Raw genomic sequence first — 17,051 nt, forward strand, 5'->3', positions numbered from 1 at the left:
TCGAATGATTATGATATTATTAAACATCACATTGATACATTGATTCATTTTTTTTTCCTGTTCCAGAGAGTTTATACGATGAGAAAACGTCCGATTTGCAAATAAAAGTCATTCAGTTCGTAAGTACAATAATCATCTCGTCGCATGTTTCATGAATTTGCTATCCATTCACTACGAGTGTAGAAAATTCATTAATTACGCAATGATAATTTTCATATCAGATTATGCCCTAAAGCTAGCCTCGAAGGATAAACTTATCTATCCTCATAACAGAGGATATGAACTCCTGTACAAACATAGGTATAACGCAACCTACCAGAAATTTCCATAAAATTCTACTCTCGTGAATAAATTCTTTTTTTTTTTTAGTCTTATCCAAAGCGCAGGTAAATTTCTGTATAGTCTGCTAATAAGTCCGCTTACAGCCAGAGAGTTGCTAATTAAACTACATTTCCATTATTCACAGAAAACTAATTATTCGTTCGCTAATTAACTCAAATTTCTCAATTCACAGTCGCACGACATTAATTCAATTACCAGACAGATGGAGCGAAGAAACTGAATTAGATTTTTTTTTTTATGCTGGAAATTAGCTTTCACGGTCCTTGGAAAACATCTTTTCATTCAAATAATGTCGTATAAAAAAGAAACATAAACGAATTATATTTCCGAAATGAAAAATCCCGCTTAAATAAAATTTAATTGCGTATGACTTGTTCATTCCAGTCTATCCATACATACAGGGTGATTCCAATTTTATGGGACAAACTTAAAGACACCTTAACAAGCATTTTTGATCATAGAATGTGAAATCGAATCGCAAAGGCGGTAGAGGGTGTTTTTAGAGAGTGTTCAACAGCAATTCACCAAAAACAAATACCATATTTTTCCGACGTTTTTGCTGCGATGTGTGCAATCACCTATTCGGGAATGCATATGCACCTTCGGACTGGATTAGAGTTTGTTTTTTATTGCTACAAGGACCATCAAGGTTTTTCGGCACCAAACAATGATCAAGTGGTATAGCAACTTGTGGTAGAATTTGCGCTACCCAGAATGCACCATGGAAAAGGCCTACCAAATTACAATACCCTACACCCTCGAACGATTGATTGCACTTATCGTAGCAAATATCGTAGAAAAATATGATATTTGCTTTTGGAAAAGTGCCGCTGTGCACTCTCTAAAAACCACCCGCTACCGCCTTTGCTATTGCGATTCGACCGAACATTCTATGACCAAAAATGCTTGTCTAGAACTTTTACATCACCTCTGCTTGAAGTTTGTCCTGTGATTTAGAATCACCCTGTATAACATATTAAATCGAAAAATTTTCTTGATAAGTTATACTAAGGAACATCCCCACTGAGTTTGTCTTGATTTTGCAGCTGAAGGAACAAACCGAAGCCGAAACGGGTTTTATTTTTAATGTTTCCGATGACCAAGACGAATTGTCGTGTACAGTAAGTATCGCTTCTATTTTAAAATTAATCCAATAATTCCCTTGTATATATGATAAATGATCATTCCTCATCGTTGAATTTTTCCTATTAGAAGTTGCACCTCTTTTACGGGAATATGTCTTAGGCCGGGATTACGCTATAAAATTTTGATAAAAGATCTTTTATAAAACTGGAAAAAAATCCAACCAATAAGCGCATCGATTACATTCGAGCAAATGCAATCGGTGATCTTATTGGTTACATTTTTAGAGTTTTATCAAAGAGCTTTTACAAAAGTTGAAAAATGCAACCAATAAGAGCATTAGTAACATTCTAACAAATGCAATCGATCACCTTATCGGTTGTTTTTTTCGAGTTTTATAAATTAACTTTTATGAAACTTTTATAGTGTAATCCCAGCGTAAAATCGATACCTTGCCTATAATTTGTAAAAAAAGAGCTCAGTACAAGCAGTTGCTATTCGACTTGCAAGAGCTTCCTTTAAATCAACGTACAAGTTTATGATGTTATTGGAAAGAAGAACGATGAATGTTTTCTACTCATTGCAATTTGTTTTTGGTACCTGTCATGTCTCTAGGCTCCACGCGGGAGAGTTAACAAATATTGACACGCTTAGTCAACTTCTCGATGTCGTAGCTTGTGAACTGTGATTCCGATCAAAATCAAACAAGTATTGTGAACGACACGTTACAAATATTTCTATGTTTAAATAAAAAATAAAATGAACGTATTACGCGAAGAAAAAAATTTGTGAAAAAGTTTTCGCTGCCGTCGTCAGTTTCTCTCCCCAGACAAGGAGCAGATGATATTCAACACGATACTTACATTGCACGAAAATTCAGGCACCTGCCATTTTCTGTTCAAAATATGGTAGCCAGATGGCAGTACCACTAAAACACGGATTAGCGCTGTGGGATGAACCAAAAGCTGATGATTGACAATAGTAATCATCAGCAACAGCCGGACGTGAATCCAGGGAGGGGATCACGTCATTGCCCCTCCCTAGAGCAAAATTCACATTTGATACAACGAACCATTTATTATAACTTGCCCCTCCCGACACATCACCCTGAATCCGCGTGGGGCTACAACACCCAGATGAAAATGTGTCTTATAGGTCAGCCTGGTATTTCTGGGAGACAAAAAATAAACTGATACTTTCTTTTTTTCGAAGTCTGTAAAGTTTAAGAAATCCCAACCAAATAAAAGTCATCGCGTCATTTGTACTCAATTAGCCAACACAGAAATCACCGAAAATGACCTAAAGATATATCCTGTCAAAGCGAATCCAATGATATAAAGGCAATGCCTTCTGAGTATAGTGTAGAAAATTGAATGCAACGCAGATCACTCAAAATACAAAGAAAAACATCGATCAGCCGTTTCAAGGCTAATCTAGAAGATGGTGTGTATTAGCCTATATGAAACGGCTGTTTGATGTTTCTTTTTTTTTTTTTTTTTGCATTTTTGAGTGATCTACCTTGGATCTAATTTTCTAAATTCAATAACATCACATGACTTATAGAAGAAGGCTTAAAAGCCTGCGGTAAAGCTAAAAATTAGCAATATTGAATTGCACTCATAGTACTTTTATTATAGACATGTAATCAAGCAATTGGATGTTCAGTAGTGAACAATAAATGTCTTAATAAATAAAATTTCTTTCAGCACATTTCATGCCAATTTTTCAAAATTGGCAGCCATGGTCTGATAAGATTCATCTATCTATTCTTTTGAGAGTAGGGAATAAATATATAATGGGAAAATGAAATTAATGTTTTAGGTGAATAAACTCACTAGCGAGAAAATCAATCTTGTGGTTAAGAGAGGAAAAAAAAAACATATTCTTTATATAAATGTAATCTTCTATATAAATGTAATTAACTTTTTTAACCAAATTTTCATGGTTTCGAAACTTTAATCTCGGAGAAGGTTCCTCGACATTGGTGTTTTTATTTTGCAAGTCATATTTTCGTGGAAAAGCTGAAAAGAAAACGAAATTAAAGCCGCGAGAGAAATGAGCTGCCACAACAGGATATTAATACCGTTTCTTAGTTATTTTTCTAATATAATTTTTCAGGCGTATAACTTATTTACTCTCTTGCGGGAATGCAACCGAAATTACTTCGATCACAAATAAGACTAAAACAATATTAAATAAACCCGAGGGGTTATTTGAAGTTTGTTTAGTCGTCCGATCATATTTCCCAAAATTTCCACACAAGGCTGGATTTAATTTTTCTTATTTAAAAAAATATGACGAAATTCTTGTAACATATCTTGATTTACGGGCCACGTATAACCGGAATTAAATCAAATGAAATATGTAAATAACATTGTAAGGCTAATTACACTTAAACGCAGTAGCGCAATACCAAAATGAGTACGAGTATAACATATCATGAATTGTTTTATCTTAATCAAGAAAAAACAATACTCACGGCATATTTCACCCTAGGTTATGGGAGAGGAAGTTTTAGAAGAAAGACTGAAGTTTCCTGTGAGTATTTTTCTATTTTCTTTTTGGTTTTGAGAGCATTTCTATATTTCTTGTGCATGAATAAGTAGTTGATACAGCCGAACTTGGTTAATTCGAATCAAAAGACGTTGGAACGTTGGGGACGGCAGAAAAGTTCGAATTACCCTATTCATCAATGTAGGATGGCTATACTTTCATAAAAAACCCACACAAAAACGCTTATTAATTATGAAAAATATAGCCTATTGAATGCTATGCCCTTTTCTACAACTAGTGTTTGTAGAAAACGTAAACGTATATCTCAGCCACCTCGTTGGGCATTTTTCCCGTTGTGGCGTTGTATTTGTATTTGTAAACGATCGAGAAAACTATTTCATTTGTAAATTTCTTTAGGATGCTCTTGAACATTGCACAAAATCTATTTTCAAGTTGATTTAGAGAATTGAAGACATTAAGTGTTAGTTTTATTTTCCTAACATGTCCGTAGCTTCTACAAGTGTTGGTATAGGGACACTGTTGTTTTCGTAGATTATTTTTCGCCCGCTTCGTGAAAAAATTTAGGTTGCCTTTATTCTGTACTTTTTCAAGAATGTCCACACATCCGTAAGTTGATAAAAAAAAATTGAATTGAACCATCGTACATGAACCTCGTTTGCACAAGGTGGAAAATGCTGCATTGATATTTCAAAAAACTAACAATAATGCTAGACAGACATTGATCTTCAACACGTTTTGCCAGAAAATACATGTGCTTCCTGAGTATTAGCATTTGTATCCGCTGTTGGCAGTTCTTAATGAAGTCACCCAAGATCCCGTAAAACACATCGAGAACATAAAGGCTAGTGTGTGTGAAACTGATAACAAAATCATTGCTCCTTAAAATCGAAACAAAAAGTACATGCTATATATATTATATTTAGATAAAACCATTAAACCACGGATTAAAGGAAAGGAAGACTAGGAAGACTAAAGGAAGAAGTTGGCTAAGAATTCAGAAAAAAATATATTTTGCAAATGACATATCTGAACCAGACTTCGAATTATCCAAAATGTTGTGGGGAGGGGAACGAAATCGAATTAAACAGGTAATAATAAATTCATAACATTTGAATTATCCAGAAATTTGAATTAACCAAGTTTCAATCAGCCAAATTCACCTGTATTTAGGTGAGCCAAATACTAGCTTATAAGCATAGTTCGTGGCGAGAATTTCATGCGAACGGAGCAAATCACCATAGGAAAGTCAACCACTAGAATGAGTATTTATTGCAGTAGTCATATTGTACGTTGTGCATTGCGTATTTCGACGTCAGATTGGAAAGGAGCAAAGATGAACGTGCATCATCGAGAAATTCAATAACGTTTGCTTTGTGAGTTCAAATTTACCGTGATGTAGAGAAAGCCACCAGATAATACAGTATTTTTTTTCACAAAAGGTGAAGATGAGGTTTATTATTGCATAGAAACCATATGTTTCAAGAAGTTTCACTGGAGTTGAAAGAAACTCGACGATTAACCGAACTTGGATAGACTAAAACTGTGAACTTCGATGCCTTTTGAGTTAGGACGTAGAGACAAATCTGACTATTAGCACTCGGAGGTTATTGAGCGAGTCCGCTTACTTATAATCCCATACGGTCCTGTCACATTCACGAAGTAGAAAGAACAGAGTAAAAAAAAATAAAAGTGCTGAATATAGGATTAAAATATTGCAAATTATTGACTCATCTCCTATTAATTTCGTTACCCTGAAAACCCATTTATTATGTGCGTTACGTAAAATGTGATAAATCGGTTATCATTTAGAAGACACCAACGAATAAGGCAAATACACAAAAAATAATAAAAGTCCTAATGCATTTCAACACCAATGGGTGCCGTCTTCAGAGGAAAAATTTAACCACTAGTTTCGCTGACCGAGTTTCCCATTTGGGTTGAATACCAAATCTTCACGCTCGGTTGCTCAGCGGAAGAAGTACGTCTGTTCACTTCAAACGTCGTGGTCAGAATGAAGCTGTGAGCCTGCGTAAGATACTAATGCAGCGTCCTGATTGGACATTTGCGGAATAGTGCACGGAATTGCGGAACACTATTCCGCAAATGTCCAATCAGGACGCTGCATTAGTATCTCACGCAGGCTCACAGCTTCATTCTGACCACGACGTTTGAAGTGAACAGACGTACTTCTTCCGCTGAGCAACCGAGCGTGAAGATTTGGTATTCAACCCAAATGGGAAACTCGGTCAGCGAAACTAGTGGTTAAATTTTTCCTCTGAAGACCGCACCCATTGGTGTTGAAATGCATTAGGACTTTTATTATTTTTTGTGTATTTGCCTTATTCGTTGGTGTCTTCTAAATATTCTTGGGCAAAGTGGATCAACTCTTCTATCTTCTCGGTTATTATTATTCATAATTACCAATCGTCTCCGTAAATCTAATAAATTTAATTGCATTTATCACTTTTACCGGCGATTATGCATTATTTCCAAATGAAGTTAGTAAGTTTGAGAAATATAGAAGAAATCATGCAGAAATTTGACTTTATTCCAACAACTTGAAAGTTTCACCCTTACTGGCGAGCACTGTACATATATTTCGCCATAAAAATTGAAATTAAATTAAATTCAAATAAGTGTGAACAAGGAAAAAATAAATAAAATTTTCCATCAGCCTTGTTCATGTTGGCTTTTTTCCGTATTTAATCAGCATGTGCAAATATAACATAGTTTGAGCATAATTTCCGGAAAATTTAAATACTAACTAACTACTATCCGTGTAATGGCTCGGTCCATACGCTACGGGACTTCGTAAAAAAATGTAAATACTGAATAACGATTCATCATATTTACCAATACCAGCTAGAAATTTTATATAATCGCCGGTAAAACTATTAAAACAATTAAATTTATCAAACTTAAAAAAATAGTGATTATGCAGATTATGCAATAACTGATTGTTAAGCATAATAACCTGATTAATCGCATTTGCCATAAGAGATGCATTCGGTCTTGAAAAGTTTGTTATGAGCTTCTCACTAGTCCAGATTCGTTGTACTTAAGTCGTGGGCGTAAAATACACTATGAAAATTCATTAGAAGTGAATAGATTTTCCATTGAATCAAACCCCCAAAAATATGGGTACATTTGTAAGAACGGAGTAACCATAAAAAGAAGGAAAAAAAAGTATAATTCAAAAATTCCCATAAATAAAGTTTTTCCAGCTTATTTTGTTTTTATTCCATCTTATTTTTTTAGAAAGGAATACAATAGACCTCATCTTATTACTCTGAACTCGCAACCAATCAACGACCACAAAAAGACGGCAGCGCATCAACCAACCCACGGGGGTAATAGGACGAAATCTAATCCAATTCGTTTAATAACGTTTCTTCGTTTTTCAACATCCAATTTCATGCTTCGGTAGCAAAAAATATCTTTCGTAAAAACGATTTTTCCAGGAAAAAACAATGACAAAATGTATTTTCTTCCTCGTTGTTATATATTCTTTAACAAGAAGAGATAAAATATCGCGATAGGTTTTTCCTTACCGGTGCGTAATATTATTAAGGTCCTTGTGCAAACTATTCAGGAAAATACCCATCGGGGGAAAAACCAAATAATCAGGTACTCACGGATAGACTGATCGAATCTGAATGTCAGCTGTTTGATATGAAAGGTAATTACTTTTTTGGGCTGGTATATACTAGTCAATTGCTATTAGATAGATTCACGATGAATTCACCACCACCAACAATTGACTACCACAAGCTAGCAAGACTATATAGATAGCAAGCCTCACTGAAAAAAACGCTAGATACGCACTCAAACTGTTAGGTACACACACATACACTTCCGGCACAACTCACTAGGTAGTAAATTGTCTATGGTGATTGTTCTGAGTTGTGCTCGGTTTGAAAGAAAGAAAGTCACTCATTTAAGAATTTTGTTTAAAAAAGTTTTATTAAAGTGAAAAATGAAAAGTTTTGTTAAAAAACGAGTCATACTCTCAGTAAACTTTTGTTTCAAGTGAATTTTCAAATTCGATTAACTTTCCTATCGACTAATTAATTGTGTGGTGATGAAATAATCGAACACGAATCAGGTAAGAAAGAGTTCAGTAAAAGGATCCGATGAAAGACATTTGCACTCAGTACAGTCCTCTAATGTAATGTGCTCGGTAATTTCTGATTTGAGCAGAGCAGTAAGACTTGTCAAAGATGACGACTTTCGCTGACCATGAGAGAACAGTTCTTAAAATGGCACTCAACATCTTTTTTTGGTTTTTTTACTGCAGGTGAACAATGATCTGAGAGCCGTAAACGTTTGTTTATGTATACGATGCATCTATATACGTTGATCTTCACCCCAGAGATCCTTACGGCAACTGCAATATTTTTCCCAGCCAAAATGATATGAATTAAGATGATTTTCGTGTCCAAGATGGATCGCCATGCACTTTTCTTCGTTAAGTGATGTCATTTCATCATGTCCTACTATTACGCCCATGATGCTGAATAACCCTGATTTGCCGACAAAGCGCATTTTTCGTTCACTTCCCCCGTAATTTCAATCATTTTGTCATCGTCAGCGAATTCACTAACGAACCCATTTGTTCCGACACCCAAGTCATCTAAAAAGGTCGTAACAAACACTGCCCCTTACTCAATTCTGTGATTTACTCTTCTAACAATATCTCTTCAATGATTTTAACTCCATTTATCATTAATCGTTGTGATCATCTATTTATCCAAGATTCAAACCAAGTTTACAAAAATTTCACCTCCTAACCTAATATTCATAAAGCCTCTATAACAGTATAAGACGTATAATCGAATCGAAAGCTTTCCGAATATCGAGACAAATAGTGCCTACCTGAATGCTCTCGTCGAGGGCCCTATCCTACACGATCTTTTATTTTGAAACAAACGACAGGTTAGTAACGCACGATTAACCTCTCCAAAACTTATGATGCACCTTAGACAAAATTCTATTTACCTCAAACCAATCAACCATTTGCTGTATTATTTTCTCTAGAATCTTAACAATAGTGCATTCAAGTGTCACGGGATATGGTGAAATGTTTTTACAAATTCTTGGGGGAAGCGAAAAGAACAGCGTTTCTATTTTTGGACCAAGACACCATGTACTTAAAAGTACCAATTACATACTATACCTATTTTGTCTGCCACCGCGAAACTATTCGAGTACATTCCATATTGCCAACTTCACAAACATGTCCATACAGAAAGTTTCACATTTCAATACGGTTTTTTTTACAGAAACTAATCTTCTCAAGTCCATTGTTGCTATCATATACAGAATGTTTCAAAAAAGAATGATCCGATTCAAAAAAAAATCATAACTATTCAGCTTTTAATCCGATTTGATCGAATAATGTATATGTAGAAAGAGGGAAATCTGGAGTTTCACGCAGTTGCCGACAACTAGCGCTAACGCTCTTCCTTCGGCCGCCACTTCAGTGTTTGTCAAGATGGCGACTGCACAACAGAAATCGTTTTGTGTTCTAAGCTTCGCGAAGTGTGAGTCCGTAGCAACTGTTCATCGTGCTTTTCGTAGACAATACCCTGGTGTTTAACTTCCTACCGCTCAGAGCATTAGTCGATGATATAAACAATTCCGAGACACAGGTTGTCTGTGTAAATGAAAATCCCTTGGCCGTCCACGCATGTCAGACGAAAATGTGGATCTCATCCCACAGAATTTTGCACGTAGTCCACAGAAATTCACTCGCAGTGAATGCAAACATGCTCGCAAAAGTTTGGGACGAATTCGACTACCGTATAGACATACGCCGTGCATCCCAAGGTGGACATATTGAGCACCTTTAATTTGGTTTGTAAAAATACTTTACGATTAGCCATGTAATATAAAATAAATCTTAAGTGTCTATGTTCAATATTTTTCATAATACACTCATTTCTAATCGGATGATTCTTTTTGAAACACCCTGTACTGGTTTGAAATAGCATTAGACCGAATATACCATGTGATACTGAAGTATAAAGTTCGGTTCCCAACGTAAAATCATCAGAAGAACCCTTATACAGCCATCTTAGCACACGCTCAAGCTCAAATTAGAGTAATGATAATCCTTGAATCTGACTTAGAATGAGGGTCTTCAATCAAGCTTGTCTTTCAATATCCCATAAGTAAAGTATAAACCCGAACACTCACGGGCGCTCCACTGAGCACCATGCTTCAAGCAACAGGTTGGAGATTACTGTATTATGCAATCGGAATAAGGCATTTTTGCCTTAATCGACAGTAGAAGCAGATAATTCAAACTGATTTTTTTTATCTACTTTATACAACGGCGAATTGAATTTAGTTTTACTTTTCCATTTCAGGACATTACTTTCTTTTCAACTCAATATATACCGAAGCTACGGTAGCTTTGAATTTATAAATTACAGACTCGTTATAAATTTATATGCTGTACAAGTGTACATGGTCTAATAAGAAATCCACTTTTACAGATTCAAAGCAATAGTTTTCGCACAGCAATAAAAGAGAAAAGGCCGTTATGCCTGGACGATATCAAAACAGTAAGTTCGAAAGTTTTCGATTAGAAAGTTTAATTACCGTGATTAATTACTAGAATGTGATAAAATCAGTGCGTCATTACAAGAAAATAAATAACTATACCAAAAACTATATAGTAAAATATTTTTCATGAAAGAGTAGAGTACGGATTACTTTTTTCTCACGCAAATAGCTCAAAATTTGGTTTCAATTTCAGGAACAGGTGACGCTTATAAGCAAAACTTTGGACATAACTCTAAGAACTTTGCTTTGCGTGCCGATTCCTCATCCGTTAGACAAGGACAGGACAAGCATGCTGGTCTGTCTGGTCAACAAGACCAAGTGAGTGGGAAATCGATTCGTGCGTCTCACATTACACTGAATAACAAATTTTGACAAAATTTCTGCGTCCGGAAAACAATAGTCATCTCTTATTTACTTCGGTGGGCTGAACACGAATTTGCCCACAAAAGAAGCTGGAATGGCTACGGTTTTATCTGAAATTGAATATTTTACACACCAAAATATAACAATTGAAACACAGCATAGGTATATAGAAAACAAAATTTTCATTTATCGGCGTCTGACTTGTTACTTCGTTTTGCATCACGCTTGTACTGGACATACGGAGCATCTCTTGCAATTGTCCAACAGTAGTCAGCTAGCGTCGAGCTTGATCATTTTCCCTGGAAACGTTGTTTGATGGTCCTTATCACTTTTGCACCGCATAACAACGCTTGTAAATCAATTTTTCAGTTTTAATATTTAAAACAAGGTAATATGTCTTCGAGACGAGAGCCAACTAAACTTTTTCGTGGTGATATTCGTGTTCAGCAGGTCAAAACCATTCGGAATTGTATATACTCATGTCGGACGCAATTTCATTGTTGTTCACTGTTATTAAATTTCACGATTGTTTGAAAAACGATTACATTTTTTCTACTTCATTATGAACCGATTTTTCATTCTCTTGTTTTTTAGGAGTGAGGTAAAACCAAGAAATAAGTCTTATTAAAAAAATAAATAAATAAAATTATTCGCTATTTAGAAGAGCATTATTTTCCGATCATGTGACATGTCTCTCATTTTTCTTTGTAATCGGAAGCTTTACGAGCCAAGACGAAGTGATAGTAGAAGACAGTTTCCGTTCATTCGCACCGATTCTTCTCAGAGCTGGTGCCTACGAAGAAGAGAAAAGGCTTCGGGAAGAATGTCAGGTATTTGATAAACCCCTTCAAAGGAACTAATACTTTTATAGGAAAAGAAAGGAAATGGTTTACCGTGAGGGTTTTCCTTAACGGTTTAAGCGACAACGACGAGATAGCTGGCCTCCTTAAAAGCATTTTATACCAGCATTGACAAGCCCAGATATATTTTGTATTTATCTCTCACTGGAACACCTTTCCCTTCACCCCTTTTAGTTTTTACTTGCTGAAAATTAGGAAAACGCCTACTTCATAACAAAATATGTGAATTTTAAAAGGGTTTAGTGTTATTTCTGCTGCGGCGCTTATAGGGTTAATAGTGATGTCAATGTTTTTGATTTTTTGACAATGTTATTGATTTTTTGCAATTTTTCTTCCATTTAGTCATTGCTGACAGTAGCAAGGAATTTATTTACACATCTAGGTAACTGAGCTATTTTATTCTCATTGTTTTCTATTCATGACAATCATTCTATTCATAAACCTCTCGAATCTTTACGCGTCTTGAATGTGCACAATACGTTTCTACTTATAAGGTTTACTTACATATTAAATTCTAATATATTAACATATTAATTCTAATACAAACATAGGTTTTTGCATATAGATTTTTGATGTGAAACTGCTATAGCAAACATAACAGCGAAAGCGACATAAGAGTGAATTTCTGTGAGGGAAAGGAAATTCAACACAAAAACTATGAAACTCTTTCTTCCCCCCCCCCAAAACTAAACTTTCTTTTTCCCTCTAACTGATAGTGTGATGAAGGTCCGAGAAGCAGACGGGTTGTGGTGGGGGAGGATGTCAATAGAGGTTCGGTGGTGTAATAAAATAAAGTTAGGGGAGGTGGGGGAGGGGTTAGTGTTTGGATGGTTTGTGTTGGACAAAGACAGATTACTACCTTCTCCTATCCCCCGTGATGCCGCACCCCCTTGGCCACGCGAGAGTATATTTCGCAAGCGAACGCAAATTTTGTGACGTCACAGTACCAGGCCCTAATTGGCTGCGCTGTCAATTTCTTATATTTTGAATAAATTTTTATTCGATTACATTGATCTTGGGTTGTTTTATCATGCGTCCAAGCTGTCTTTCATGCATTTTCAAACTTCATTTGACATAATTTATATTATATTGGCATATTTATGATAATTACAAATTTTCGGAAATTCGTGAATCTAATCATGTTAAACCTAGAAATTTCCCTTCTATCGCGCGAGATTCTTATGCAGATTTTTTTTCTGGCGTTATGGATATTAATGTGCATTCAGGAAAAAATGAAAATTCAGTATCCTTTTAAGGAGTATTACTTCCATGTGTTTGAATATTTCGAGCAGAGAATAGCCATTCAGTTAGTAGGTTATTCAGTGAAACGATATCCACTTATCAGATTTCGCTCCTCAATATATGGAAACTCAATGGGAATAAAACAAATAAGTCATCTTACATTTCCACGGACCATTCAACACAGGTGTGCACAACCTCCGGCCAACGGGCGAATTGCCGCCAGCCAAGGGATTCATTCAAACCGGCCAGCGAAAGTTGGAAAGTCAAGTCATCCAGTAGAAAAGTATCTATACACACAACACGATAAATATCTCGCATGACCATAATTAGCTCTGGACTAGAAGGGTGCCGAATTTACTCTTTTTCATTCTTTGTGTGTGACCTTTCTCTCCAAAACGTTTTTTGAGGCATGATACTATTAATATATTCTCAGTTAATTGAGTTTTTCTACGTGTTTAAACATCACACACACTTTTATCTTTATTTCATTCGCACTTTACATTTTCAGATGACGTCACGTTGCTTCTCAGAGAAATAATGGCTCAGGCCAGGCACCTCACAAAGGCTGAGAGGCAAGTGGTTTCTCTAAGGCCTGGATTATACTATAAAAGTTTGATAAAAGATATTTTACAAAACTAGAAAAACAACCAATAACCTTATTGGTTTTTTTTTTCAAGTTTCGTAGAAGATCTTTTACCAAACTTTTATAGCGTAATCCCGGCCTCAAAATGTATTATTATATGCTGTAGACCAGTGTTTCCCAAAGTGGGCAATATCGCTCCCTTCTGACCAGGGACGTTCTATTCTTATAGAACGGTCGAGGGGGGCGATAGAAGTTAGGGTATAACATAAGATCCTATGGGTTCGTTTGAGTCGGGGGCGATGAGAGAAAAAAATTCTGAAGAAGGGGGCGGTGGAACAGAAAGTTTGGGAAACTATGCTGTAGACTCTACAATAGTCTACAGCGTAGAGTATTGCACAATTTGTATGAGTATGAACCAATGCTAGTTGTTTTGTGCGAAATGTCTCCGCTGAAGAGAAATAATGGCACTGCAAAACTCTGTGCTTTTAAATTTTTTTTTCTCCAACTTCTTACAGGTGTTCCTTATTTTTACTTGATAAACATCAGAATGAGCTGGTTGCAAAAGTATTTGATGGAAACGTTGCTGAAGATGGTACGGAGGTGAGTTTACGTTCATTTCCACATTTATTTACATGGAATTTCTCCTTGGGAAAACCATTCAAAATACTCAACAGGAGACAATTGCCAAAAAACCAATCAAGTCAACTTAGATCAAATCAACAGGCTTTCTGGTTATTATACCGAGGTGGACTTGGGAAGAAAAGTTTGGTATCCCCACCGGGAATCGAATCTAGGACCTCTTGAAAATCGGGCAAGCGCAGGCCATTATACCACAGAGACATCATCTCTTTCCCCTTAAAACACGCACAGTAGTGTTACTTGCTGAGTAAAGGCATTGCAGCCACGGATAATACTCGGAGTTCACCACGGGAGAAAGTCTCTTGATTTGATATATCGTGGGCTGAGAAAAAAAAATTATCTGTCTCCCCCTGCCACCACCTGGAGTCCAATCACTGATGTTACGAAAGACTGCAATGTATCTACTCAGAAAGTCACGCTACTGTACGCGCTTTAAGGGAAGAAAGGTCATGTCGCTGTGGTATAATGGTCAGTGCGCTTTGCGAAAAGTTCTGGGTTTGATTCCCGGTAAAGCGGTAAAGACAAATTTTCTTTCCAAGCTCAAGTTCACCTTAGCGTAATATCCAAAAAAAAAGTCATACTTTTCTACGTGAATATGCTTTACATATTTTGATGTTCTTTATCTCCCCTAAAAATCGCTATAGTAAATTCTGCACTAAATCCCTATATAGATTTGAATGTTTTGTTATTCATTGTAAAATAATCGTTCAATTTTTTATCCATTTTGGTTTCTAGTCTTCGATAGAAGTGAGAATTCCAGCAAGCCAAGGCATAGCAGGATACGTCGCCACCTCAGGTGATAAGCACTTTTCAACTAGACGTAACACAATTGCTCAAATTACATTCCTGTTACATATAATATCATTTTAATTTTGATAACATTATATTATTAAGAGAACATCAACGAATAAGGAAAATACACGAAAAACACAAAATCCACCATCCATCAAAAATCCTAATGCATTTCGACACCAATGGGTGTCATCTTCAGAAGAAAAATTTTTAACCACTAATCACGCTGACTGAATTTCCCACTTGGGTTGAATAACAAATCTTAACGATCTGTTGCTCAGCGGAAAAAGTACGTTTGTTCACTTCAAACGTCGTGGTCAGAATGTCGTGGCCATCTTAATATTGGGTAAAGTCGGTCAACTCTTCCAAGATCATATTATATAACAACACGCCACTTTCCACAAAAATACTAAGAAATGTAGTTTGAAACAATGTAACGCACGGGTATTACTGTGAAATATATTTTTTGCTCCATTTGTCTTCAGATAACTTGTTTGTCTTTACAAAATTTGTATGACCCGTTAAAAATTATCGAAAAACTTGGTGTCCATTTTGAAATGGTACGTACCTAAAATATGGGTGAGAGTACCAAGTCTCACACTGTGCAGGGTGCATACTATCGACCGCCCAATAATTACAATCGTGATTCCTTGTGAAAAAAAACGAATAAGCAAAAGCGTTTTTTGTTTCACGATCGGACGAATTTTTTCGGGAGTTATAATTATTTGAAGTTTCGTGACGTGTTAGTTAAAGTTTTGTGAACGGTCAGTTACGCTCCAAAAACCCAACGATAGTAAATTTGCACTCCTGCAAGTGGATATATTGCAGGTTTTTGAAAATAAACTGAAATATTCAATTCCGATAGAAGCTGATCTCTGCCTTTTTCGTTCACGATTGGGCACTTTTTCTCTTCGTGTAGATTGATTTTATAACCTTGTTATTACGTTAGCTTCGCTCGCTATATTGGTAAATTTATCGCCAGATTTGCAAAGTTTTAGCAAAATTAGATCTCTTGGAAAAATTTGTTCAGTCAAAATTTGGTAATTTTTTCTCCTCCAATATGGAGTCTAATCTTTTTGGGAAAGTGCAAGGAAAAAAACTGGAGTTTACGCACTTTTAGCTTTCTTGATTTCTCTTGGAGTGAGTAGCGTTATTATCAGCTTCAGAAATGCCAAGTTATCAGTTTGGCTTACATTCAGTGAATTTGGCAGGATTATGAAGTGACGCGATGAATTTTTAAAGCGTTTACTCCGGAATTATTGGTAAAATCGAAAAAGTTTTTTTTCACAAGGAATCACGTGTGTAATTATTGGACGGTCGATAGTGTCCACCCTACTATGAGTAAGTAGAGTGCAAAAGAATTTCTCAATCGGGAAGGGGGTTTAACAATTTATTTCTTATAGGGTATCCTGAAATGAACTGATGGTTTCTGAAATGTAGAACAAGGGGGAAAAGCTGTTCCAAGAAGCTGTCCTGTTATGCAAATTCTCACCTTAATCTTGAGGATAAAAAAAATGGGTTCTTCTCTTTCAAGAAATACCAAACCCTTTGCGAATTCTTACCAACAGACGGGGTGACTCCACTTATTCGTCGAGTGATAATTAATGAATGTCGCATCACAGTCATAATATTCTCGAAATACTGTACATATTGATAAAAATTGTTTTTTCGGGTTCGAAGACCGTCGTCCGTTTGAGTTTGTTCTCAACGTTTCCCCAACACTAGTGGTTGGCATCTTCAGGAGAATTGATAAACTGGATCAAAGTCAAGTTTTCCGGAGTCTCAGGTTGTATTTATGCACATAAGTGGCTTGAACTACACTATTGTTTTGTGATTGGTCAGTTGATTCTATGGCTGGCAGCGTATTGTAAACAGTTGTTATGCTGGTAGAACCTGATTGGCCGAGAGATGTGGAGTTATCTGATTGGCTGTTGTCATTATTCTGTTGCTGGACCTTGAAGGGGAAGGTTCTTGTTCTTCTGAGAGCTGGTGTCCAGGATCTGCTCAATTTCAAAGTTTCTTCTCTTCTATTATAGCTTCTATTATGAGCAGATCCTGGACAC

General features: G+C 36.1%; 1 protein-coding gene across 3 annotated transcripts in view; it reads left to right on the forward strand.

Moving 5' to 3' along the window:
* The window catches only part of LOC149071120 (cGMP-dependent 3',5'-cyclic phosphodiesterase-like), a 95,021-nt gene that overhangs the window by 31,744 nt on the left and 46,226 nt on the right, over positions 1-17,051 (forward strand). For all 3 annotated transcript variants that reach the window (XM_089248152.1, XM_089248154.1, XM_089248153.1), the window contains 10 exons: positions 67-119; positions 1,389-1,463; positions 3,922-3,963; positions 10,440-10,508; positions 10,703-10,827; positions 11,591-11,702; positions 12,075-12,114; positions 13,483-13,546; positions 14,073-14,157; positions 14,932-14,992. In XM_089248152.1, coding sequence (XP_089104278.1) covers positions 67-119; positions 1,389-1,463; positions 3,922-3,963; positions 10,440-10,508; positions 10,703-10,827; positions 11,591-11,702; positions 12,075-12,114; positions 13,483-13,546; positions 14,073-14,157; positions 14,932-14,992 — 726 coding nt within the window. The remainder of the gene's footprint in view (positions 1-66; positions 120-1,388; positions 1,464-3,921; positions 3,964-10,439; positions 10,509-10,702; positions 10,828-11,590; positions 11,703-12,074; positions 12,115-13,482; positions 13,547-14,072; positions 14,158-14,931; positions 14,993-17,051) is intronic.

This window comes from Pholcus phalangioides, unplaced genomic scaffold (assembly GCF_987345545.1).
Source record: "Pholcus phalangioides strain wild (caught in Gottingen) unplaced genomic scaffold, Ppha-v1.0 ptg000019l_1, whole genome shotgun sequence".
In the NCBI taxonomy this organism is placed as follows: domain Eukaryota; kingdom Metazoa; phylum Arthropoda; class Arachnida; order Araneae; family Pholcidae; genus Pholcus; species Pholcus phalangioides.